Below are 24,889 nucleotides of genomic sequence, written 5' to 3'. Positions count from 1 at the left end.
TTTCAAACACAAATTTCGGAAACCTACATTTCGTTAGTTCCGTATCGTTTATGCCGTGATTTGAACCTTGGTTTCAAACTCAGGTTTCGATTGAAGTCAGGTTAAGGTGATTCGTCAAGCTCAAGTGACGTGGTCGAACTGGCATGCGATATATCGCATCTTTTAGGTCAAAAATCTCGGCAGATTTTGAATTTTCAGCAAAAAAAAGGACGATAGCCCCTGCGCATGAGCCTGAAGAATCATTCTAAACCCAAAAATCGGCAAAATTCAGAGAAATGAAAACAGGATAGTGTTTGGAAAAAAACCTCGCATTCGATACCGAAATCGATAGCTGAATCGAATGCGAGGTTTTTTTCCAAACACTAACCTGCTTTCATTTCTCTGAATTTTGCCGATTTTAAGGTTTAGAATGATTCTTTAGGCTCATGCGCAGGGGCTATCGTCCTTTTCTTTACTGAAAATTCAAAATCTGCCGAGATTTTTGACCTAAAAGATGCGATATATCGCATGCCAGTTCGACCACTTCTTTTGAGCTTGACGAATCACCTTAAGAGGCTCGCATAAACATAGCTAATGTCCCATTTTTTTTGCTTAAATCAACTCATGATATACAGTCTATCCGAGATGGGAAGGTCCGTGGAAAGTCGGAATTAATTGCACTATGACAAGGGTAGCGTTCGAGCCATTGTAAGAGATGAAGACACTGAACCAACCCTGTGTCGTGGCGCACCGCACAGAGGGCTGACCTGACTCTAGGGTGGTCCAAGTTAACATGGGGAAATTTTTTTTTGGCCCAATGAACCGCGACTCAACCTAAATTTGTTCCTTACCATCCAAATATGATACCTGCCAAATATTTTTGTTCTCCGACAATATTAACACGTGCCGACTTGAGGCTGAAAAGCTCCCAAAAAATTACATTGATTTAAATGGGGCGAAAATGGGCCGATCCGCGGTATTTCGTTTTTCGGCTGTAAAATGCGCCAAAATGCAAATAACTTGCTCTTAACCTACGAAGATACCTAGAGGCCTATTGTGATTGAGAAAATCACACATTCGACCCATTGGGAGGGGGGGAGGGGGTCACAGCGGAGCCGATTCCTAGGCCCCGCGGCCCTGCGCGAAGCTCCATGCGCCAAACTGATGAGAGAGGAACGCGCTCGCATTTTCGGGCTCCCTGCTCCCTGATACGCATTGCCGTACTGCAAATTAAATGATTTTATTTCTAGAGTTTGAAAAGCAAATCAAGTGACCTGCTGATAAACACATTCCAACAATGGTTTGCTGGTAAAACTGCTGAGTTTTGCAGAAAGTCTCATGTTTTCTGGGAGCGGAGTGCATTTGGCAGTCAGAGTCTGTCCGCCGATCGATCATCGATGTTTTCATGATATGTTTGTGAAACTATGGCTCTTTCAAAGCCAACTTTGCGAAAAGAACGAAACGTGTATCTACTCGGCAATTATCCCCCGTAATTGAAGGGAGTAAACTCCCGTTAAAGAAACAAGTTTTACGCGTATTGTTCTTCAATTTACGAGAAGTCCATTGGTCCATGTAACATTTGGCAATACAAAACAAATTTTTGTTCACGAGATAGAGTACTTGCTCTTGCTCCTTATCTAGGATATAGTCTCATTATTATAGTTATGTCATCATCATTATTTTCAGTGTTTTTACTCGCTTTAAATTCACTTTAAAAGCATACTCATTCAGTTTTCAATTGATATTTTTTTTAAAATACGCACTGATACTTATCAGCGGACATCAGAAATTTTCAAGCTAGAACATGTTTTAGCTACTTTACCGTTGTCGCAGTTTTTTTATTTTCGAATATTTTTTGGTTCTCTCAAAAAAAAATTTTCTGAATGCTATATGTCAAGTGCTGAAACTTGAAATCCGTATTTTATAGGTGCGGTCGAACACAAGTAAGGTGCAACGCTGCTTTTTTATACCAACGTTACAAATTTTAATAATACTCGTCTTGTTTTGCTATTTCTTGCAATTTTCCTAAATACAGTCTTACGGTGGCAGGTTTTAACATTATCAGAGAGTAAAATAAAACGTGGCCGGCGTCATTTTTGGATCAAATGGAACTAATTTAGGGAGCGACGCGGTCCATTTCCCGAAGTTGCCCGGAGCGTATCACATTAGCGCATGATGCTTTACGCGGCGCCCCAGCAACTATGAATCGGCTCCGCTGTGACCCCCTCCCCCCTCCCAATGGGTCGAATGTGTGATTTTCTCATTCACAATAGGCCTCTAGGCATCATCGTAGGTTAAGAGCAAGTTATTTGCATTTTGGCGCATTTTACAGCCGAAAAACGAAATACCGCGGATCGGCCCATTTTCGCCCCATTTAAATCAATGTAATTTTTTGGGAGATTTTCAGCCTCAAGTCGGCACGTGTTAATATTATCGGAGAACGAAAATATTTGGCAGGTATCATATTTGGATGGTAAGGAACAAATTTAGGTTGAGTCGCGGTTCATTTTCCGAAGTTGCCCAGTTTGGACCACCCTAGGCTGACTCCTTATGAGTCGCTTGCCGCATCGCGCAGCTCGGCGCCTAGCACAGGAATTTGCGGCTCCAGGTTCATATCCCGGGAAAAACCGCCGCTCCGAGGCCCATAGCCTCCTGTGCGGTGGCTGCGGCGTGCGCGAAACATCGATAAGTGACAGTTGACGAGGGTCGAGACACCCCCACCCTGCAAAATAGTGCTAATTATTCCAATATAATACTTTCCACGGACCTTCCCATCTCGGACAGACTATAATTTCAAGCACTTTTTATGGAATGCCTTTTTTCCATGAATTACACCATTTCCGAGAAGCGTCCAGCCCACGTACAAACTGGGGCTCTCAAACTGGCACTAATTCATCTATTTCTCAGCCATTTCTACAAGGAATGCCTTGAAAATTTCAAGATCTGATCTGTGATGTATCCCGAACACATCGGTTACCCTCAAAGATCGTCGGGCCGACGATCTTTGAAAGGCAACAGTCAACAGTTCCATCGATGAGCCTCTTTGAGGCCCCTAGTTTGTAGGTGGGCTGGACGCTATAGGGGGTTTGAGGTTACAGAGACTTATGCTCAGAGACAAGAGACCCTCCACTTGTATCTTGGCCATGGTGGAAGCTTTTACTTTCGGGACTTCAGCATTCTACTGTTGACTTACCTACATGGTTGATGTTCAACAACATGTTGGCAGTTTCGTTTTGTAAATAAGCCGAAAATGGCCGACGTTTGGGAAAGTTGTTTGGCTCATGACGTCATCCGAAGCTCATCATCGACCATGTAGGTAAGTCAACAGCCGAAAATAGGGTGATGACTGTTGCTCGCTAATAATTGTCCATGTGGAATTGTTGAAACCTAGAGTACCTGTATAGGGAGAGTAGCGACAGATCGGTTCATGGAGGGCTTAGGGCCCAAAAGTGCAGCCACCCTTCTGAGCAACTTCTAACACACAAAATTTCACTGCCAGCCTACAGATTTCAATTCTAACCAAGATAGCTAAGAATGTACATAAATGAGCGTTCTTTCGCAAAAATAAGTAAATTTATGCAAAAAGTAAACCAAATACATGCTTTCTAAACGACGGTTCGTAACAATTGTATTTGTAAATCGCTCTGGACATTCGAAATTCATAGGTTGGCTGCCCTTTTGGGCCCTAACTTTATTCGCGGAGCCATCGGTGAAGGCCTGATGGACTTTCGGAATTTCAGATCTGTCGCTACTCTCCCTAGAGTCCCTTTATACCCAGAGTAACGACAACTCGATTATCAGCTGACTGGCAGCCGACCTTGGCTGGCCATGGAGGCCGAAACTAGTGCACTCAAACGAACGATATTGGGGGATAAGAATCAGGAATCCTGCGATGTCTGTCACACAGAAACAACAACATCAACAAATTGATCAATTAAAAAGAAAATGAGATTGGTTTGTGAATAATTTCTTAATCTATTTTCATTTTGGACCGATGGCAATAACAATTTACTCTTGATAAACCACAATTAGGTAATATTTTCATTATTCTTGTTCACATACGAGGTACCGCCATCTTGGTGCACTAGTTTCGGCCTCCATGAGCGAAAACCAATCAGAATTGGATTTTTTTTTAGGCCACTTTCAGCCCAATCCTGGCCCAACCAAAAGTGAGTTGTCGTAACTCTGGGTATAAAGGGACTCTACTCTCCCTATACAGGTACTCTAGAAACCCCGAAAGTGAAAGCTTCCACCTGTCGCTAGGAGGCCAGTGGAGGGTCTCTTGTCTCTGCTTACGCTGCACTCTGAAGCTGCAAGGTATTGTAGTCACTTCTCATTGTTAGTATTTCTGGCGTTGATTGCCCGAATTTAAAGTGAAATTACTGCGGTGTATTTTATTTTGCTATTTTTATCAGTGAATAATTTAAAACCCGTGTCCAAAGGAATTTGTGAGAGGGTTTTTTTTTTTTTTTTTTTTTTTTTTTTTTTTTTTCATATTTCTTGTTTTCTCCATGGGTACCTGATTATCAATATAATTTTTCGGGGGATCCCCCGAACCCCCTCGTCTGGGGGGAGCCCTCCCTTCGTTTTACGGAAATCTCCGACCCCCTTTCCGTTTTTCCAATTTTCACACTAACTTGTCTCCCAAATTTCCGAAAGTACAAATATCTCCTGGAGGCATCAAAGAGAAGAATGATTGGACGTTTTTTCCAAATTTCTAAGGAAAAACTACCGCATTACAGCTCTCAATAATCCAAAATATAGTAAGTCCAAAATGATAGGTCCAGTTTCGTCAGAAAGTTGCACATGTGCGTGAGAAGGAACGAGCCCATCGGGTACATTTCTTTAAACAATAATTTCAGCCAGAAATATTAAACATAAGAATGATTGTGACTTCCTTGCAAATTCTCAGTAAAAATTAACGCAGAATACGATCTGAAAGCGTTTCAATAGGAAGGAAAACTCATAATTCCGTTTGGAAATTGTATGAGCCGCGCGCCGCGGCATCGGGTACACTTCGGGTACATTTCAAATCGCGCGGTAAAAGCCCGTACCCTCTGCACGTCACACATCTTCAAGATGGCAGCCAAAATCGAGATGCGACCACAGAGACAAGAGACCCTCCACTGGTATCTTGGTCATGGTGGAAGCTTTTATTTTCGGGACTTCACAGAGTTGCTAAAAGAAATTTCATAGAATGAAATTTCTTTTTTCCCCATGAAATTTCATGAAATTTCCCCATGAAATTTCTTGAAATTTCCTAATGAAATTTCTTTTTATAATCTTTCATGAAATTTCTTAACTCTGGGACTTCAGCATTCTACTGTTGACTTACCTAGAGTCCCTTTACACTATAGTGTAAGTACACTTTATCCTAACTGAGAGTCAAGACAAGTCGGCTCATGGATGTCACAAACGGGAATAAAGATTACAGAAATTGAACGTTTTTCGTAATCTTTGATCGGCCCATTCTCAAATGCCTTTCTCCGTTCCTCCTCTCATTCCGTTTGTTCCTTGCCGAACCCGTAATTCCCTGGTCCATTCCAGATTATAATCTTTGCAATTGGTGAAAATGTAATCTTTATTCCCGTTTGTGACACTGTGGAGGCCTAAAATACGGGAACCAATCAGAAATGGATTCAAATTGTCTTGACTCTCAGTATAAAGGGACTCTAGACTTACCAACATGGTTGATGTTTAACAACGTGTTGGTAGTTTCTTTTCGCAAACAAGCCGAAAATGGCCAAATGGCCGAAGTTTAGGAAACTTGTTTGGCTCATGACGTCACCCGAAGCTCATCATCGACCATGTAGGTAAGTCAACAGCCGAAAATAGAGTACCTGTATAGCGAGAGTATGGACAGATCGCTTCATGGAGGGCTTAGGGCCCAAAAGTGCAGCCACCCTTCTAACCAACTTCTAACGCACAAAATTTCACTGCCAGTCTGCAGGTTCCAATTCTAACCAAGATGGCCAAGAATGTACATAAATGAGCGTTCTTCCGGAAAATTGAGTAAATTTATGCAAAAACGGAGTCAAACACGTGCTTAATAAACGACGGTTCGTAACAATAGTATTAGTAAATCTTTCTGGATAATTGAAATTCATAGGTTGGCTGCATTTCTGGGCCCTAACTTTATTCGCAGAAGCATCGGTGAAGGCCTGATGGATTTTCGGAGTTTCACATCTGTCCATACTCTCGCTATACAGGTACTCTAGCCGAAAATAGGGTGATGACTGTTGCTCCCCAGTTGCTCCCTAATGATTGTCCATAAAAGGAATTGTGGAAACAACACCGTGTTGGTTGAAACCATTGACGTATAATACAATCTAGACCGCGCATTAGGAAATTTCGGCAAGACTAGAGTCCCTTCAGGAGAGACGATGGGCAACCCAGCAACCGCAGTAAATGTACCGACCGAGACAATGGAAATGCCAGTCTTATCCTCTTATCAGTGCCGTTGCCTGATACGGGTACACTTAGCTCGTATATCCGGCGGTATCAACTAGGCTGAAGGCGCGTCTTTACCCCCCTAGCTGTCTTACCTTCCCCCCCTAAAGTCGGGCCCAATGCGCGGTCTAGATTGTATTATACGTCAATGGTTGAAACCCCGAAAGTGAAAGCTTCCACCTGTCGCTAGGAGGCCAGTGGAGGGTCTCTTGTCTCCGGAGAGTATGGAAGAACCTTCCATACTCAAGGTTGATTAAAAAGAGGTTGGTACATCCAGCCATATTGATGACGTACTAGTGGGACCTCGATCTGGCGCGCAGTTCAAACTGCTTGTTTTGATATGCTATGTGTGGTGTTCCACAGCACCCGTCCACTATCTTTTTCTCAGAAACGGCCGAGAATTGAGCTTCGGACGAAAATTTTCAGGGGATAATTGACCGCAAAGAGTGCAGTAAAATTATTTTCAGCCCCCTGAAACCCCATTTTAGGGGGATGTTAAGGGGGGGGGGGTATCCGTATGGAACGCCGTTAGTGTCAAAACTCTTTTCTTGCGCGCGCGGAATTTTTTTTCGGCGCGCGGAAAGAAAAAACCCGTTTTCGATGAAAATCTCTAAATTTCCGGATTCCGCGCCGGTTTTCGATATATTTGCGCCGTTTGTGTCAAAACTATTTTTGTCGGCGCGCCGCTTCAAATCTGTTCCGCGCGCGGAATTTTCGATATATCTATTCCTGCTCGCCGTTTGTGTCAAAACTATTTTTTCCGGCGCGGCGCTCCAAATCTGTTCCGCGCGCAGAATTCTTGATATATCGATTCCTGCTCGCCGATCGTGTCAAAACTGTTTTTTCCGGCGCTGCACCAGAAAATAATTCCGCGCGCCACTTTTTCGAATTATTTTCTGGTGCAGCGCCGGAAAAAACAGTTTTGACACGATCGGCGAGCAGGAATCGATATATCGAGAATTCTGCGCGCGGAAAAGATTTGGAGCGCCGCGCCGGAAAAAATAGTTTTGACACAAACGGCGAGCAGGAATTGATATATCGAAAATTCCGCGCGCAGAACAGATTTGAAGCGGCGCGCCGACAAAAATAGTTTTGACACAAACGGCGCAAATATATCGAAAACCGGCGCGGAATCCGGAAATTCAGAGATTTTCATTGAAAACGGGTTTTTTCTTTCCGCGCGCCAGAAAAAATTCCGCGCGCGCAAGAAAAGGGTTTTGACACTAACGGCGTTCCATAGCAACGTCAAAACATACCCTACCTATTTGAAATATTTGAGAAACGGGGAGGGGGGGTACCGGATATGGTACCCCCCTCCCCGTTTCTCGCATATTTCAAATAGGTAGGGTATGTTTTGACGTTGCATTCCAAATTTATGGCCAAAAACAAGAACTTTGTGCTCTATATGCACTCTCTTCCTAAGTCCCTATTATTTGGAGTTACGGGGAATTTTGGGGCCTTTCTTGCGCGAATTTCAATTGGAGACGGTAGGTGTCAAAATTATCCGATTTTCAAAATTTAAAAGTCTCCTAAGAGAAGAGATCGATAAATTTTTGTTGATGTGCCACATGACTCCTGTTAACCCAAAATCATAGGGACCACGACCCCCCAAAATTTTGGGACTTTGGTGAAAAGAAGCAATTTAAAATATTTTGATAATAATAAAATACATTCTAAAAAAATGTTTCAAATGTGTACATTTCATGTATATTTTCATATTCTGTTACAATAAATAATGTGTGCATAAGAAATTGTTATTAATAGCATCAGTCTGCTTGCGCGCAACTTGCACCAGACGTCTTAATTCAAACTTCGCGCTACTCAAGGTCCCACTAGTACGTCATCAACATGGCGCCGAATTGGGTGATTGTACCAACCTCCTTTTAGGCCTGTATAGACGATCAAATTCCGAACCAATTCCGATCAAAGTAGACATGCTGATGACTGGTGGTCACCATCTACCATCAAATTTTGACGGGCCGCACTTTTTTGATCAAAGTGAGATCAGACAGGAGTGCCATCATTCATCATTTCCTGCCACAGGAAACGTTTCTGTCAAGTTTTCATTTTAAAATTAAGCAAATTTATGAATTTCAGACTGATGACTCCCGACACTTTGATGCTACTTTGATCGGAATTGGTTCGGGAATTTGATCGTCTATAGAGGCCTTTTAATTAGAGTCCCTTTATACTGAGAGTCAAGACAATTCGGCTCATGGATGTCACAAACGGGAATAAAGATTACAGAAATTGAACGTTTTTCATAATCTTTGATCGGCCCATTCTCAAATGCGTTTCTCCGTTCCTCCTCTCATTCCGTTTGTTCCTTGCCGAACCCGTAATTCCCTGGTCCATTCCAGATTATAATCTTTGCAATTGGTGAAAATGTAATCTTTATTCCCGTTTGTGATACTGTGGAGGCCTAAAATACGGGAACCAATCAGAAATGGATTCAAATTGTCTTGACTCTCAGTATAAAGGGACTCTACTTTTAATCAACCTTGTTCCATACTCTCTGCTTGTCTCTGTGCGACCACCATTCTTTATCCGCCTTGTACATATAGACGCTATTAGAGTCCCTTTATACTGAGAGTCAAGACAATTCGGCTCATGGATGTCACAAACGGGAATAAAGATTACAGAAATTGAACGTTTTTCGTAATCTTTGATCGGCCCATTCTCAAATGCCTTTCTCCGTTCCTCCTCTCATTCCGTTTGTTCCTTGCCGTACCTCCAATTCCCCGGTCCATTCCAGATTATAATCTTTGCAATTGGTGAAAATGTAATCTTTATTCCCGTTTGTGACACTGTGGAGGCCTAAAATACGGGAACCAATCAGAAATGGATTCCAATTGTCTTGACTCTCAGTATAAAGGGACTCTAGACGCTATTAGTGGCGACGTCATCATAGACGCTATTAGTGGCGACGTCATCATAGACGCTATTAGTGCAACGTCACAGAAAAGCGATATATATCGATTTTTTCGCACTGGTAGCATTGAAAGAGGTTATGCCAATGTTATTGTTTGGATCCAATTCGATATAATGGAGAATCCCTATGATGACGTCGCCACTAATAGCGTCTATAGGGATTCTCCATTATATCGAATTGGATCCAAACCAAAGACATAAAGACGGAGCACTAAAAGCAAAAAATGAAGCTTCTAGAGCTTCTTTTCAATCACCTCTACTATTGGCTAGAGGATTGGCGGCGAAATCGGGACAAGTTTGAATTCAAATGTAGGGCGGGAACTAATAAATAAAATTGCGGAAACAAAGTATTTTAGGTTGATTTTTGCCCAAATTCAGGTACACACTCATATTTTTTTAACTTTAGGTTAGTTTCAGTCCGTCGTCGACCGATTAATTTCATTTGGGAGTAACGTTGATCTAGAACTGTAACGGCCTGTTTGAACCTGCAGAACCACCATGAAAAAACTAACTTTATGTGAGATTATTGCCTGTTACCGAGCAAAAGTAGGTGTATTATATTAGGACGCAGACCGAACTTTCTTAGTATATTCGTTTTAGGAATTTAAAATACGTTTCAAAGAAGAAATGTGCAAAAATCAAGAGGACAAGTTCAAATCAAATTTCCGTTTGCCGCCATGGATTCCCGCGCTCATTTACACACTCACACAAGCGCGCAGCGCCGAACCTAGCTTCACTTTTTCCCCGTGCTTTTAGATACGAGCGCTCCGTCTTTATGTCTTTGATCCAAACAATAACATTGGCATAACCTCTTTCAATGCTACCAGTGCGAAAAAATCGATATATATCGCTTTTCTGTGACGTTGCACTAATAGCGTCTATAATACGTGCGAAATTCAAAGGCAAACACCTCCTTTCTTTTTCTCCATGAGGTACTCCACTCCAGGTTTGTGCGATTTCTGGATAATTTTACTCATCAAAATATTCTTTGACTGTGCGTGGAGTGTAATTTTGTCTTGACAGCGATAGTACCATGTGAATTAAAATTTCAATCTAGCTGCGAATAAGCTCTTTTGTTTCCTCTATATTTTGCTGCAGGATAGGGCATAGGGATCCCTAGCTATCGCCTATATCGGAGTGCTGTCGAGAAGTTATGAAAATGTAAAACGGTTGTATTAGTAAGTCAATCTCTCTTTTATATGAACAGTAACTGATGCTGCAACCAAACGCTGAATGTGACTTGAATGTGGAAGTCATCGGCCAGATACCTGAATTTTGCGCGTGTCGTGCAAAATGCCAGAGACAAGAAGCAACGATTCTCAGCGACTATGGGATAGTGTCGGATTTATCTGAACTATTCAAATAGATTTGATACACATCTAGATGAAAGTAGAGAACTTAAGTATATAGCCAGATTTTGGACAGATCGCTTCATGGAGGGCTTAGGGCCCATAAGTGCAGCCACTCTTCTAACCTACTTCTAACACACGAAATTTCACTGCCAGTCTGCTGAGTCTACATATTTCAATTCTAAGCAGGAGGGCCAAGAATGCACATAAATGAGCGTAAATTTATGCCAGAACTAAGTCAAATACGTTCCTTTTACAAGACGGTTCCTAACAATGGACCACTAGACAAGGTACGAATTCCAGCATTGTGATACATGTTTCTTCACCAAAATTTCATGTTAAACACGATGCATACAACGAAAATTACCGAAATCAGCTCCTTCTGAAGATATTTAATGATTCTTGGTGCGTGAATCGAAACCACCCGCTCATGAAAACTCAATGCGCTACGTGATTCACATCGCGCGCTAAACGTTTTCATGAACGTCTCTGCGATAAAAAAATCTGCCAACCTCAATCTTGACGCTTTGGCCCAGCTATAGCAAATTACTTATAGATTGAAAAACACATGGTGGGAAATGAACATTGCTTAATTGAGAAGCTTGCTGAAACCGTTGTAGTGCGCGATTTGATTCACGTAGAGCTTTGAGTTTCTTGTGGGTGGGCAGTTCAATTTCCTCGTAACCATTGTGAAACAAAAATGTTAATATCTCGGTCAGGAGTTGGTTTCAGTAATTTTTGTTGCGCAAATTGTGTTCTACGTGAAATTCTGGTGAAGACACATGTATTAGAATGCTTAAATTCGTACCTTGTCCAGTGACCCATTCTATCAGTAAATCACTCCAGACAATTGGAATTCATAGGTTGGCTATAGAATGTCGTTCCCTGTTCATTCTCAAAATAGTCCGTGCCATTAACCATGAAAAAGAGAGACTCCTCTTCTTTCATGCATGAACCACACTATAAAATGAACCAGTGATAACTTTCCTTCCACCGGAAAAACCCCCATTAAATCGCCCCTCCTTTCGATTAATCCCGCCTGAACAGACCCTAGCCGTTATTATGGAGCTTATCAGATCATTTTTCTTTCTTTTTTATTTGACATGGTACCCAGGTTTCAAATTGCATACAGCCTCAGAACATACGAGGTATGTTCAAAAAGTTACTGGATGGATGCTGTCCTGGCTTTAAAAGTGGTCCAATCAAGCTCTTCTGAAAGCTTATACTCTCACAGGTACATTAGTTTTCAGTTTTTTGAAGATTAGTATTAGTTTTTGTACACAGCATAATATGTATATGGTGCCATGTTTGACCTGCTTGGTGTTTTTGTTATTTTCCAAATGTTTGTATCTACTGATCCAGCTGACCCATCAAATTATGCTGTAGTTTCTGCAATGGGGTTTTTGCACGGGTGAGGGATTTGAGAATCATTAAGATGTGGTCACAGAACTTTTCGCGATAAAAACGATGGTACCGTTCAAAAAGTCCAAAATCAGGTCCTTAAGCCCGAAAAAGCCCGTCAAAGTTCCATCAAATTCAAGTTGAAAATAAAACGATTTTCATTGGCTGCAGTACAGTTGGTCAAACTACGCGGGAGTCTCTCCTCGCCGCCATTACCCCAAAGACATAAAGACGGAGTGCTCGCTCGTACCTAAAAGCACGGGGAAAAAGCACAAAAAGTGAAGCCTGGTTTGGCGCTGAGTGCTTGTGTGAGTGTGTAAGTGAGCGCGGGAATCCATGGCGGCAAACGGAAAGACGTGCAAAACGGGCCATTTCATGCTCGTGTCGGATACCATTGAAACTTGCCCTATTCATTCATCTAACAATGTCCCATGTTTTCCCAAAGTTTCAAGTCCCAAAAAAATTTTGGGGGGAAGTGGCAGGGGGTTAAAGTTGAAAATCCGCTCAATTTTCGCGAATTTTTTACTCAAAAACTACTAAATGTTTCGGAACGCGGTTTAAACGAACGTTTTTACCGTGAAAAGAGCTTTCAGAAAATTATAATACCATAGGGTTTTGTCGACTTAAACTCGAGTTATCGTCTCCGAAGCGCCAGAACGCTATAAAATGACCCGCTTTTTTTTCACGTTTGGGCCGATCCCCAAAATACTCCATTTTTAATTTATTTGAAAAACTGATATGTTGTTCCTGACTCTCTATGGCACCTATATGTCTTTACTGTATCCTGGGGCAATGTTTTGTTCGCGAGTTATAAGAGCGGAAAGGAGCGAAGGTCGGGAAAATCGGCTATTTTAAACTACGCGCGGCGACGGATCAGGAGACATGCGGCAACAATGCGAGGTCGGCAGTCCCAGAGTCCCTTTATACTGAGAGTCAAGACAATCTGAATCCATTTCTGATTGGTTCCCGTATTTTAGGCCTCCACAGTGTCACAAACGGGAATAAAGATTACATTTTCACCAATTGCAAAGATTATAATCTGGAATGGACCAGGGAATTACGGGTTCGGCAAGGAACAAACTGAATGAGAGGAGGAACGGAGAAAGGCATTTGAGAATGGGCCGATCAAAGATTACGAAAAACGTTCAATTTCTGTAATCTTTATTCCCGTTTGTGACATCCATGAGCCGAATTGTCTTGACTCTCAGTATAAAGGGACTCTAAGGAGTGTGATTCGCCGAACTGAGCAGGAGGGGGCGTTCTCCTTCTAACCCATGCGACGCGCGCATTTCAATATAGCCGATTTTCCCGACCTTCGCTCCTTTCCGCTCTTATAACTCGCGAACAAAACATTGCCCCAGGATACCGTAAAGACATATAGGTGCCATAGAGAGTCAGAAACAACATATCAGTTTTTCAAATAAATTAAAAATGGAGTATTTTGGGGATCGGCCCAAACGTGAAAAAAAGCGGGTCATTTTATAGCGTTCTGGCGCTTCGGAGGCGATAACTCGAGTTTAAGTCGACAAAACCCTATGGTATTATACATTTTCTGAAAGCTCTTTTCACGGTAAAAACGCTCGTATAAACCGCGTTTCGAAATATTCAGTAGTTTTTGAGTAATAAATTCGCGAAAATTTCGCGGATTTTCAACTTTGACCCCCCACCACTTCCCCCCAAATTTTTTTGGGACTTGAAACTTTGGGAAAACATAGGACATTGTTATATGAATGAATAGCGCAAGTTTCAATGGTGTCCGACACGAGCTTGCAATGGCTCGTTTTGCACGTACCCCTTTGATTTGAACTTGTCCTCTTGATTTTTCCACATTCCTTCTTCGAGACGTATTTTTTAAATGGCTAAAACGAATAAAGTAAGAAAGTTGGGACTGTGTCCTATTATAATGCACCTACTTTTGCTCGGTAACAGGCAGTAATCTCAGATAAAGTTAGTTTTTCTTCTGCTCATGGTAGTTCTGCCGATTCAAACAGGCCGTTACAGTTCTATATGACCGTTACTCCCAAATGAAATTAATCGGTCGACGACGGACCAAAACTAACCTTAAGTTATAAAAATACAGGGTGATCCAGACCACCCGTCCACTATCTTTTTCTCGAAAACGGCGGAGAATTGAGCTTCGGGACCAAAACTTTCATGGGGTAAATCGACCCCAAAGAATCGAATGAAAATATTTTCAGCCCCCCAAAATGGCCCCTTGGGGGGGTTTTGGGGGGGAGCCCCCCCGTTTCTCGCAATTTTCAAATGGGAAGGGTATGTTTTGACTTTGGATTCGGAATCTACGGTAAAAAATAAGAACATTTTGTTCTTTGCACTTTTTCCCTAAACCCCCATTTTTTGGAGTTATGGGGCATTGGGCCTAACCCCCATTTTTTGGAGCAATTTTCAATTCGACGCTGTAAGCGGCAAAATCATCCAAATTTCAAAATCTAAAAATCTCCTGAGAGGAGAGGTCAATATCTTTTTATTGATGTGCCACATGACCCCTGTTGCTCCAAAATTTTGGGGGCCACGACCCCCCAGAAATTTTGGGGCTTTGGAGGGCCATGAGTCGAAAATGTCGAAAGGCAAGGGTATGTTTTGACTTCAGATTTGGATTCTACGCGAAAAGTTACGTAGAATTGATATGGCGCATGGCCTGTTTGCTCCAAATTACTGAAGAACCCCATTTCCCCATAAGAAGCCGTGTATTTTTGGAGAAAATGAGGGGCAAAAAAATTTGAGCAAACAGGCCATGCGCCATATCAATTCTACGTAACTTTTCGCGTCGAATCCAAATCTGAAGTCAAAACATACCCTTGCCTGCAATCTTCGAGCTTTCGGCCATAGATTCTTGCCATTTTTGTAGGGTAGAGGATTTTACTTGCTTTAAGTAATTGGAGTAGGTAGTGAATTTTCTCATTGGAAAGGTCGATAGCATTTGTTAAAATGTTTGTTTGTTTGTCTGCCCTTTTATATTTTCGTGTCCGGGAGTCCACACTAGTTTGATGATGACAAAGTTAACAAAAAAGCAACAAAATCACCAGCATTTCGTGCGCGCCCGGCACGCGTCTCTCTCCTGAGTTCCGATGACGTTTCATGATTCCACCTGCGAGCTCGACCGCCCGAGCACTCTCCGGTGCTCAATCGCTCCGTCTTTATGTCTTTGGTCTCTTGTCTCTAGTTCTCTGGTCTATCTAGTGGAGTTTAGGTTAGGTAAAGTTCATCTCGAGCTCCGAGTGGCTACGATGATGAGCGTACGCTGCCGGAAAAACCCGAGCAGGGCCGGCTGCTGTGCACCGCCCTCCGCTCACCGCCGTACTGCTCATTCGCTTCGTAAAGAAAACGGGAAAGGAGCGATTTTTAACTCACTTTCAGATCCAGAAATCGTCGTGAAGAGCCAAAAACCCAGTGTGTTATGATTCATCTTATCTTCAGGTATCCATCAAGATAAAAAAAATGAGTTTAGTCGGAAAACTCGATTTTTCCTGATTTTATACAAAACTCGTATTAGCACGCAGTTTAGATACTAAAAACCCATGGCCATGCGTTGTGACGTCAGAGTCACGTGATTTCGAGGCGCGGGAAGGAACCCCGTTTCAAATCGTTTCTCAACTTTCGTCGCTTTTTCTCCATGTTCCAATCATCAGAAATTTTTTAAAAAAAAATACCGTAACAATCAGCACACCATCAACTTCTAGAAACTGAATTTAAAAAAATGCATGCAACAACCCCATTGTAGCAGAGGGGTCTTCTCAAACAGTTCCGTGAACTTTCTCCACATTTGCGTCATTTAAGAAATCGCAGGTGGTGCTGATCTTTAAGCAGCTTTCACTACCATCCTTTCCAGTGGAGTCATTGTATGTTGAGACATAAGGCAAATATTCTTCAAGTCACCACACATCGGAGGTGCCATCTGACTGCATGTATTAACATGGTGCTGATTCAGAGGTAGTCAGAGATTAACATAGGTCTCAACATATGATGACTCTGCTCTAGGAAACGTGAATGCCACTCAAAATACTGACTTTGGTACTGCTCTCTTGCTTGATACAGTCAAGAGCCTCTTTTGGAGATTTTTGCAAACTGACTCAAAATTGTATGTGCACTCTTTGCTCAGTTGAAGCGAGAATTTTTGCGGAAATCAAATTCACAAAACAGGAATACTTACACTGATCTGACTTGATTGCTGACCTTAATTGAAGTGAGGTCAGAAACATGCATCTTTTGGGGTTAAAATGGCACTAATTGGCTAAAGTTTGGTGCATCATCTTTTGCGAGTAGGCAACATTTAAAATTGGTTCTTATCAGCAGTATCATTGCATGCACTTGTCTTGTCATCCACCTCACACTCGGATTGGATATCGATGATAATGTCCTCCAACATAGGATCACAAAGGGTGTCAAACATGCTGCTGTAGAATTGACACTGTAAAAAAACTAATAAATAGTTTTCAAAAAACTGAAAACCCTTGTACTTGTGAGAGTGTAACAGGGTGTCAAGCATCAGGAAAAACCGGAAAATATCAGGAATTTAGGCTGATCAGGAAGAAATCGGACGATTTATCAGGAATTTTTCTTACGGGAATCTCCTCAGCAGAGAAGTCTTACTGCTTTTTGCCTACTGTGCCAGGAGTTGTCGCACCGTTTTTGTTTCCGGTCATTTCTCATCCGTAGCGCTTGTGTTGTATAGTGAAGGCCTCATCGCAGTGTCGCCGTCTTTGCGAAATCAAAATTTTCCGTCCATCGTCAGCGCCTGTATTTTATTTGAAATATTTTAAATCTGTCTTTTTTTTTAATGTGGCCCGTACTTTAACAAACCATAAGAACTTTATCAGAAAATTTAGTTTCTGTATGCATGTACCTATGCAATTAACATTGTTTTTAAGAGAAAAATCAGGAAAATGTAAGGAATTTTGAAAATGAAAAAATCAGGAATTTTTTATTAAATATCCGGAAAATATCAGGATTTTTCAAAATTAAGAAATACTAGACACCCTGTTTAAGCTTTCAAGTGAGCTCCAGTTGAGCTTGATGGACCATTTTTAAGGCCAGGGCAGCATTAGCCCGGTAACTTTTTGAATACACCTTGTATGACAAACTCTAAAGCCAAATGGTATCAATGCAATGCAAAGTTACAGAGATTAAATGTGCTCACCCTCAAATTTGTATGTATATTAGAGCGCTCTAGTAGCCAAAATATGATGTATAATCCCTACCTATCAAAATATGCCAAAAATAAGTAGCTATTCAATAGGGTACTTAATAGCGGAAAATAGGCACGAAATATCACATACATATTTTCAAATAAAAAAACCTTACCAAGTAGGGATATTGTGTAAGTCAGAGGGTGTAGAATCTCACAACTACTTGTATGAAAGATTATCACTATCTGATAGAAAACAGGTTCAGTCCCCTCATGAATATCGCTCCTTCCAGAGCTGTCTGAGCAGTGTCTCTGAAACTGCCTATTATGAAGTTCCCAGACTGGAATGTGATGAGACGCATTTTCCAGACAATTAGTGCACTAAATTGTGTGCGTCTAAATTTTGTATTTTATACACCAAATGGAACAAGTCTAAATTTTGCATTTAATATGCCCAAATGCGTCTTTTTTAACAAGTACAAATTGTAATTGGTAAAATTCCTAAAATGTTGGCAGTGTGAAGGTCTATCATAAAATACGCAACTATACACGAGAACAAGAAGCACGATGGGAAGCAGGACATCATATAATACATGCAGCATCTCAAATACATTAACCGTAGACACTGTCTGAGGTTAAGGATGATCAAATCCTAATGATCTTGCTAATATGCTCGTTTAGTGAGTATTTACCCATTTAATCATAAGTTATGAATACTACTGCAAGGACTCATGGCACTATCATGACCCCAGGTCCTTCGAATAGCCCTCCCTGAATGAGATTTATTGTTTCAGAACCCCACTTTGTTATGATGGTTTGAATGCTTTCATTAAAACTATGTTTTAAACCAAGGTAAAAATTCTAGCTTTCTTTAAAGTTTTGGAAATCCTTTGAAGAAACATCCACCTAAATAGAAGTGAAAATCATCAATTTGTGATTTTGGAAAAAAAACCAACATAGAAATCTAGTGGCAGATACAACATCAAGATGAAAGCATTTAATGCTGTATAAGATTGATATTGAATATCTATCGAATTGGAAACCACTTGATAAGTATCTGGTACTACGTAGTGTTTTGGCTACTAGGACAGTGAGTTTCGAAATTATATCTTGTTGCATGCAAATAGACTGTTTTAGTTGCTAGCTATGATCATGTGACAGACAAAACATAGGTTCCTGGAAATTTGGGTTAGTTCCGCTTATGGGAGCACTCACTTAAACAGGGGATTTCATGATCCTATCTCATTTCAAAGTAGGTAGCCCACTTGCGCATGTACCAATGTAAGGTTATCAACTGAGGTCGAGGAGTTTTGTTAACATTATTTGAAAAAGTTTTTTTCTGAAAGTTCTAGGCACAATGCAATTCAATTTCGTTTGTGTAAAAATTGCGACTATCAAAAAACTACCAACCAAAATTTTAATGCTTTCTTCGAGGGCTCTGAAGTGCCTTAGAGGTACTAATTTCAGTGGAGCAATTTATATTGACTGGGACTGGAAAAGTAGTTTTTAAGATTTTAATGAAACACCCTTTATCACCTTAAGGAATAAATTGCGAACAGGTCTGTCCATTTTTTGCGCTATTGGAAGGTGTGAAGCTACCTTATGTTCTGACGATTTCGTACCAGATAATGGCAGATCATATAGCTTCCTCTGGGAACTACGACTTTTGAACTGAAAACTTCAAACTGCTGTATTTAAGTGACTCTGGTTCACAGTACTTTTTACCGTTTTTGTCACGAATTGTCTGGAGAACGAGCCTTTATGCTCTGGTGTTAGTAAAATAATTTTGAGTTTCTGTGAGAGAAGGTACCCTCACCTTTAGATGTTGCGATGCACCTTCCCATAAGGAGTGTGCGGGGTCCTTTCACTGTCGAAAATGCTATTGTTGTTTTACAAAATCTCCAACCTAATGTTTTTTCTCTTTCTAGGAGTGTGGATATAAATTATCTTTGTTCTAGCATTGTTATGAAATCAATTCGTATCCCGCTCTCACCCCCACTACCACCGCCACCATCCTCTCCTCTAGTGCTGTCAGCTGCAGCTCCATCATTTCCTGTCTCATCTGAAGCTGCCATAGTCGCTGATTGGTCGAACTCAAATAAAGAACATGCATCTTTCTCAGCCTTGTGGCAGTCAGCTGGATATCATTTGACGCTTGAGGTTCCAGAGCTTCATAATTTCACATTTATCCAAGGATATCAACAGATAGGCCCAACGTGAGAAAGTTTTACTCATAATATATGATGAAGTCAGGCAAAGTGTGCGTTAAAGTGCAAACTCGAATTGCTTAGTAATGGGTCTATTGCAAGCAATAAGTACAACCAATTGAATATAATTTTGAGGGTAAAATCGCTCGAAAATCACGTCGGACACATCCGAAAAATCTGATATCCACTCCCTAGCGCACAGTCTGCGTGTTTTGTAATCATATTGCAATTAGTCAACTTCCTTCATTAGTCCCTGATAGTTCCTCTACCTCAAGGAAATCATCATCGACATCATTGTCCTGATCATCCAAGTCTGGGTTTCTGCAGTTTTTGCATGAGTTGCCCTTACAAGTGATGCACACTCAGAGCAGTTAAAGGCCTGTTTTGCGGTATCTGCAAGGGCACCGCCACGACTTTTCCCAACAAAAAATGATCTCTTAATTGTTGTGTATCCTCTTATAGAAGGATGACCGAGACAGGGACGACAGAGACAATCAGACCTCAGGACGACATGATAACGTATATGGGTGGATTTCAGCTAATGGGAGAAAATAATCCTGAAAAAAATTTAATACGTGATTTGGCCGTATCAAACTTAAGACTACTTTTCTGTTATCTTAGAGCCCCAAACTGTAGGATTTAATGACGTGCATTGCAATATTTTTACGATTACTTTTCTTTACCAAGCCTGACGTGTCACTTTGGTTTGGACATGTCAGGTTTGGTGACGTCACCAAACCTGACATTTTGCTATTATTTATCTTTCCTGTCAATTCACAATATTAAAGTCAATCGAATCAATGAGGTTGGGTCAAGAGGCTACCTGTAAATGTAAGAAAAAAATAGTTGCTCATATATTCCTTGCATATTCCACCAAAAGTTTTGATGGGAAACAGCATCACTATACTGACATTGAATAAGTGAGACTCTCCAAAAACCATGGAAAAAACTGAAATCATGCTGAAAGTGGAAGAAATATGTGGACTTTTGTCAAAGAGGTGAGGAAATGGAAATTGTTGGAACAGGCTTTTTCAAATACCGCTAAAATTCATCCCAAATTCGGGGGTGGATATCTTGCTAACAGAGCATCAGATGAAAAACCCCTTCCATTCAGTTTCTTAGAATGATGTGAAGACCTCGTATACAATTTTCAACTAAATCGGAGGTAGTCGGATACCGGAACTGGTTGAGTTGACGTGGCTCGGCCCTTAATTTACCACCGATAAAAATGTTAATTTCTTTTTCTGTTTCTTAGATGTGGTCTTGTTGCCGTGTACATGGTGGCCAAACATTTGAATGTTGACATTGGCAGCAAAAGAATATTTGAGCTTGCTATCGAAAAAAAGATGACGAAGTTCGGTGAAATGTTCTGTGCTAAAAGATTGAGTCAACTGGCACAGGAAGTTTTCGGCTCACAAGCGGAAGCCATTTTGCACACAGGGGAACTGCAGAAAAGAGTTCCCGAGGCATTATTTCAAAACCATTTAATTCTGATACCGTATCCTTTTGAAACAAACATTCCTGTGATTCAATCATCTGATCTCCAAATACTAGTATGGGAAGTAGGGCTAAGTACACCCTCTTTTTCTGAGCCAGCTACAAGCTAGGAAAGTATAACCGGTACTTGCTATTCCGGGCTCATTTTAGCCTGCCATCTCAGTCAGCCAAAGTGCTGCTGTCTTCAAGACCCCGAGGCAATCGCTCTATGCTTGCTGCATGACTCGCTTCAATTTGGCTACTAACTATAAAGGGAGAAAGAAGAAAAAAATATGAAAATCAAAGAGGAGGAAATAATAAATCGAAAAAAGAAAAAAATGAAAGATTAAGAACAAAAGAGGGGAAAAAAATAGAGAAAAAATTGGTCTCCGGCCAATTTATGCGCGGCGCAGGCGCCGCGCACCGGCACATGGTGGGGCTTTGCCTCCCCATCATGGTGCGCAGATCGCACAAAACTTTCTCGCTGAAGCCGGCGCTCCGCGCCGGCATAGACACATTTACTGGATTATTTAGAAAAATACTGCCAGTTTCATAAAATCATCAAGTTCAATTGGAATTTTGATCGATCGACAATAGTTATGAAATTTTTAATCAAACCACTAAACTTTATCATAAATCTCTTCACGATATGTGATGAATTCATAAATTCAGAATCGACTTGTCGATATTGTGAGGCATCTTCAATTAAATAATTGATTAATGATGCCTCCTAGTAAAGACAGTGATCCTTAAAAATCTTAGCTTTTCCACGACTCATTAATATCTATTGGATTCATTGACGTCATTACTTAGATACGATTATACACCATAATCTTTCCGCAAGCACGGTAAAAAGCTATCAAAAACCTACTTCAACGGGTAGAATCACTATCCGATGTTTAGTGATAGTCTTAAAATAAAATGGGTATTGCCGAGCATCGATCCCCAGTTTCAAAATTGGCGGTCGAATCTCCCTGCTGGAGATGGTTCACCACCCGCCCGCCGAGAGCGCCACCTCCTTAGCTTGTATCTCCGTGTGTCAAAAGTCGAAACAAAAACAACAGACCGCGAGGCGGATAAAGAATGGTGGTCGCATTTCGTAACCTCTTGACGTCACACGGAATCGGGTCGCGGCCTTTAAAATGGCGACTCACCTCGAAATGCGACCACCCTTCCCTATCCGCCTTGAACAGACCGTGTGGGAATGTTCGATAAACCCCTGTGATAAACAAATTCGCTTTCGTGTAATCATTAATCATTAAATCAATCATGTTCGTGCAATATTATTACTTTATATTTGTGTTCAGTGCCTCGTTAAAAGGAACCGCGAAAGATGGAATCTCCCGGGATTCTAAGTTAATTATCAACAAACATATTAGTTTCTAATAAAGATCTGAGTGTCAGTTCTAGTGTTAGCTTCGATGATTCATAGTATGTAAGTAAGTACCTAATTAATTTATGATAGGTGTAAATGTGGGAACCACAAAGCCGAGGTGTTATTTGGATAATACGATTTTATTCAATCATTGCCAAAGCTTTTCGACCTTTATGGTCATTATCACGGCTACAAAAAGGCAAAACTACAAAAAGCAAAAAGTCACAGGTTAGGCAAAACTACTGGCAGTAAGCAACCAAAACTACAAGCGTACAGGAGGTTAAAAAACACAGTTAAAAATAGTAAGTCAGCGAGAGAGCGTGCATGTTTGATTGAAGAAGCTAACAAGTAAAATTGAAAGTAAATATGAACATAACCTCACAAAGCAAAGATTACAGGAATAACACAAGAAATTTTGAGGTTTGGCTTTGTGAGGTTATGTTTATATTTACTTTCAATTTTACTTGTCAGCTTCTTCAATCAATCATGCACGCTCTCTCGCTGACTTACTATTTTCAACTATGGTTTTTAACCTCCTGTACGCTTGTAGTTTTAGTTGCTTACTGCCAGTAGTTTTGCCTTGCCTGTGACTTTTGCTTTTTGTAGTTTTGCCTTTTTGTAGCCTTGATAATGACCATAAAGGTCGAAAAGCTTTGGCAATGATTGAATAAAATCGTATTATCCAAATAACACCTCGGCTTTGTGGTTCCCACATTTAGACCGATCATAACTTAACTGGTGTTACAGTGATTTTCATCACCATGTTCAAATACCTAATTAATTGTCTAATTTTGCTTCGTGTATACTTACGGAGTAATTTTGGAGACAGTATATGATGCATTATATAATGCATTTGAAATCCTAGGTTTCACCTGACTCAATGCGTTTGCTGCTAATACTCAGAGGCGTTCGGCGATTTATGGGAGAATTGACAGTATTTGCTGTCGGCCCCTCTGCAATTATGAGATTAGTCCAAATATCTTTAAGGAACTTAAATTAATGATCCAGGTGGTGCTTCTGTGCCAACATTCAAAGAATTAAAGGCATTTTTACATAATCTACAGTCCTTCAAAATGAGCTGTTTGTGTGATGTTGCGGAGCAAAGTACGATTCTTTTGTGCCTCGTATCCCTTGAATTTTGAGTTTACTCCAAAGATTTTTAGGTACTTAAATTAATGACCCAGGTGGTGTGCTTGATGCCCAGTTGTAAAGAATTAAAGGCATTTTTCAAAATTTACAGTCCTTCAAAATTAGCTCTCCATGTGATTTTGCTAAGAATGGATTTTGACCCCTAGCCCCCCAAATTTTAGCGTACCCAAAATCGCTTGACGTGCATAATGAGACCATAGATATGGTCTTCTCTGCAAATTTTGAATGAAATCCAACTGATAGATTCTGAGATATTGCTGTAGACAAATTTGGGGGATGCCGGACGGACGGACACGCTTTTTTTCAAGTATGGTTATTTTGGCTCCAGAGACCTTAAGACGTCTAGAAATGATGAAATTTCAACTTTTTCACCCCCTGTCATTGGGAAGTTAATAGTAATAGTACTTGAGTTATTTCTGAACTAAGACAGAAATTGTAGTTCCCAATGTGTTCCCCAAATGTCTGCCAAATATAAGGAGTTCTTTATTTTTTGCCACAACTCCAAAATCAGCAGACCCCACTTGAACTTGTTTGAAATTCTTGTATTTTTACTCTCGTGATTTACAATGATTTTTGTTTTTTCCTCAATTTTGAATCAGTTATGATACTGACAGAAATAATGAGCCTTGCTTAAAACAAGGCCGAAAATCGCACTGGGCTATTCTTTGCGGTATCATTCAAACTAAAAACAACATGTTTGTTATCGCAAGGCAGAGTAAATCTCGTTTGCTAGGTATCTGGAGTCTAGAAAAATTAGTAGCCAGCAATGCAAACCTTAGCATAACTGATGATAAATTGCAATCTGGATCAGTAATACCAGTAGAAGGCTTGACTCAGTCATTAGCTCATCAATGTATAATTGTAAAAAAAAAATGAAAAATAGTAAAGTTGTTTCTCATTATTTTACTTCTTTTCCCTTCAATCACCCTTTTTTCAACAATTTTGATTGTTTCTATCCTACTTCAAAATTCCCACACCACACAGGGTGAGCAAAAAGTCCCTGATCCCCCCCCCCCCCTCTAACTTTTGAATGCATGCACGTATCAAAACAAGATTTTGAGATGTTTCTATATCAATAAGAGCTACTTTTTGGCACATCCAAAATTTTCGAGGATAATTCGAAATTTTCAAATGTTAACCCTCTTTTGTGATAAACCGTTAGGAAGGTAATGAAAAAGAAACCCTTTTCGGCGCAACCCGGAAGTCGCCACAACTGTTTGTTCTCGAGTTATCTTCGGTCAAAGTTCGAAATAGACTTGTTTCAACAAAGTCATAGGTTCGGCTCAGAGAGGTGCAGGAAGGCAAACAAGGCGGCAAAACTCTTGGCATTGCATGTACTTTCAGGGAAAAAATCGTCAAAAACCTTATCATTTACGCCTCGAGTGAGTTTAGCCCCCTCCCGTGATTAACGGCCTTTCTTGTGGGAGGG

At 40.8% G+C, this 24,889-nt stretch overlaps 2 protein-coding genes across 13 annotated transcripts in view; one reads left to right on the top strand and one right to left on the bottom strand.

Moving 5' to 3' along the window:
- The first annotated feature begins 10,152 nt into the window (after positions 1-10,152).
- LOC109042362 (actin maturation protease) lies at positions 10,153-24,361 on the top strand. Of its 10 annotated transcripts, none has more exons than XM_072300306.1 (5): positions 10,153-10,306; positions 17,770-17,933; positions 19,212-19,469; positions 20,716-20,958; positions 24,060-24,361. In XM_072300306.1, exons 2-5 carry the CDS (start codon positions 17,923-17,925, stop codon positions 24,334-24,336), a joined length of 789 nt encoding a protein of 262 aa, XP_072156407.1. In that variant the 5' UTR covers positions 10,153-10,306; positions 17,770-17,922; the 3' UTR covers positions 24,337-24,361. The 10 variants fall into 10 exon arrangements, with proteins under 10 accessions (XP_072156407.1, XP_072156396.1, XP_072156393.1 ...); XM_072300295.1 differs by lacking the exon at positions 17,770-17,933 and adding an exon at positions 11,824-11,943 and having other exon boundaries at positions 10,158-10,306; XM_072300292.1 differs by lacking the exon at positions 17,770-17,933 and adding an exon at positions 11,824-11,943 and having other exon boundaries at positions 10,158-10,306; positions 19,182-19,469.
- Positions 20,965-24,889, bottom strand: part of Nf1 (neurofibromin 1) — a 291,489-nt gene continuing 287,564 nt past the window's right edge. For all 3 annotated transcript variants that reach the window (XM_072300264.1, XM_072300271.1, XM_072300269.1), the window contains one exon: positions 20,965-21,202. In XM_072300264.1, coding sequence (XP_072156365.1) covers positions 21,117-21,202 — 86 coding nt within the window. In that variant the 3' untranslated portion in view covers positions 20,965-21,116. The remainder of the gene's footprint in view (positions 21,203-24,889) is intronic.

This window comes from Bemisia tabaci, chromosome 1 (genome assembly GCF_918797505.1).
Source record: "Bemisia tabaci chromosome 1, PGI_BMITA_v3".
NCBI classification, from domain to species: domain Eukaryota; kingdom Metazoa; phylum Arthropoda; class Insecta; order Hemiptera; family Aleyrodidae; genus Bemisia; species Bemisia tabaci.
This window is presented reverse-complemented; position numbering and strand designations above follow the sequence as displayed.

What these genes read in the sequence shown, in the direction of transcription:
- LOC109042362 (XM_072300292.1), top strand. Translation starts at nt 11,879, where the DNA reads ATGGATGCTGTCCTGGCTTTAAAAGTGGTCCAATCAAGCTCTTCTGAA. An exon ending in GAAAGCTTATACTCTCACAG is followed by an intron (nt 11,944 to 19,181) that starts GTACATTAGTTT and finishes TTCTCTTTCTAG; the next exon opens with GAGTGTGGATATAAATTATC. An exon ending in AACCATTTAATTCTGATACC is followed by an intron (nt 20,959 to 24,059) that starts GTATCCTTTTGA and finishes ATTTTGAATCAG; the next exon opens with TTATGATACTGACAGAAATA.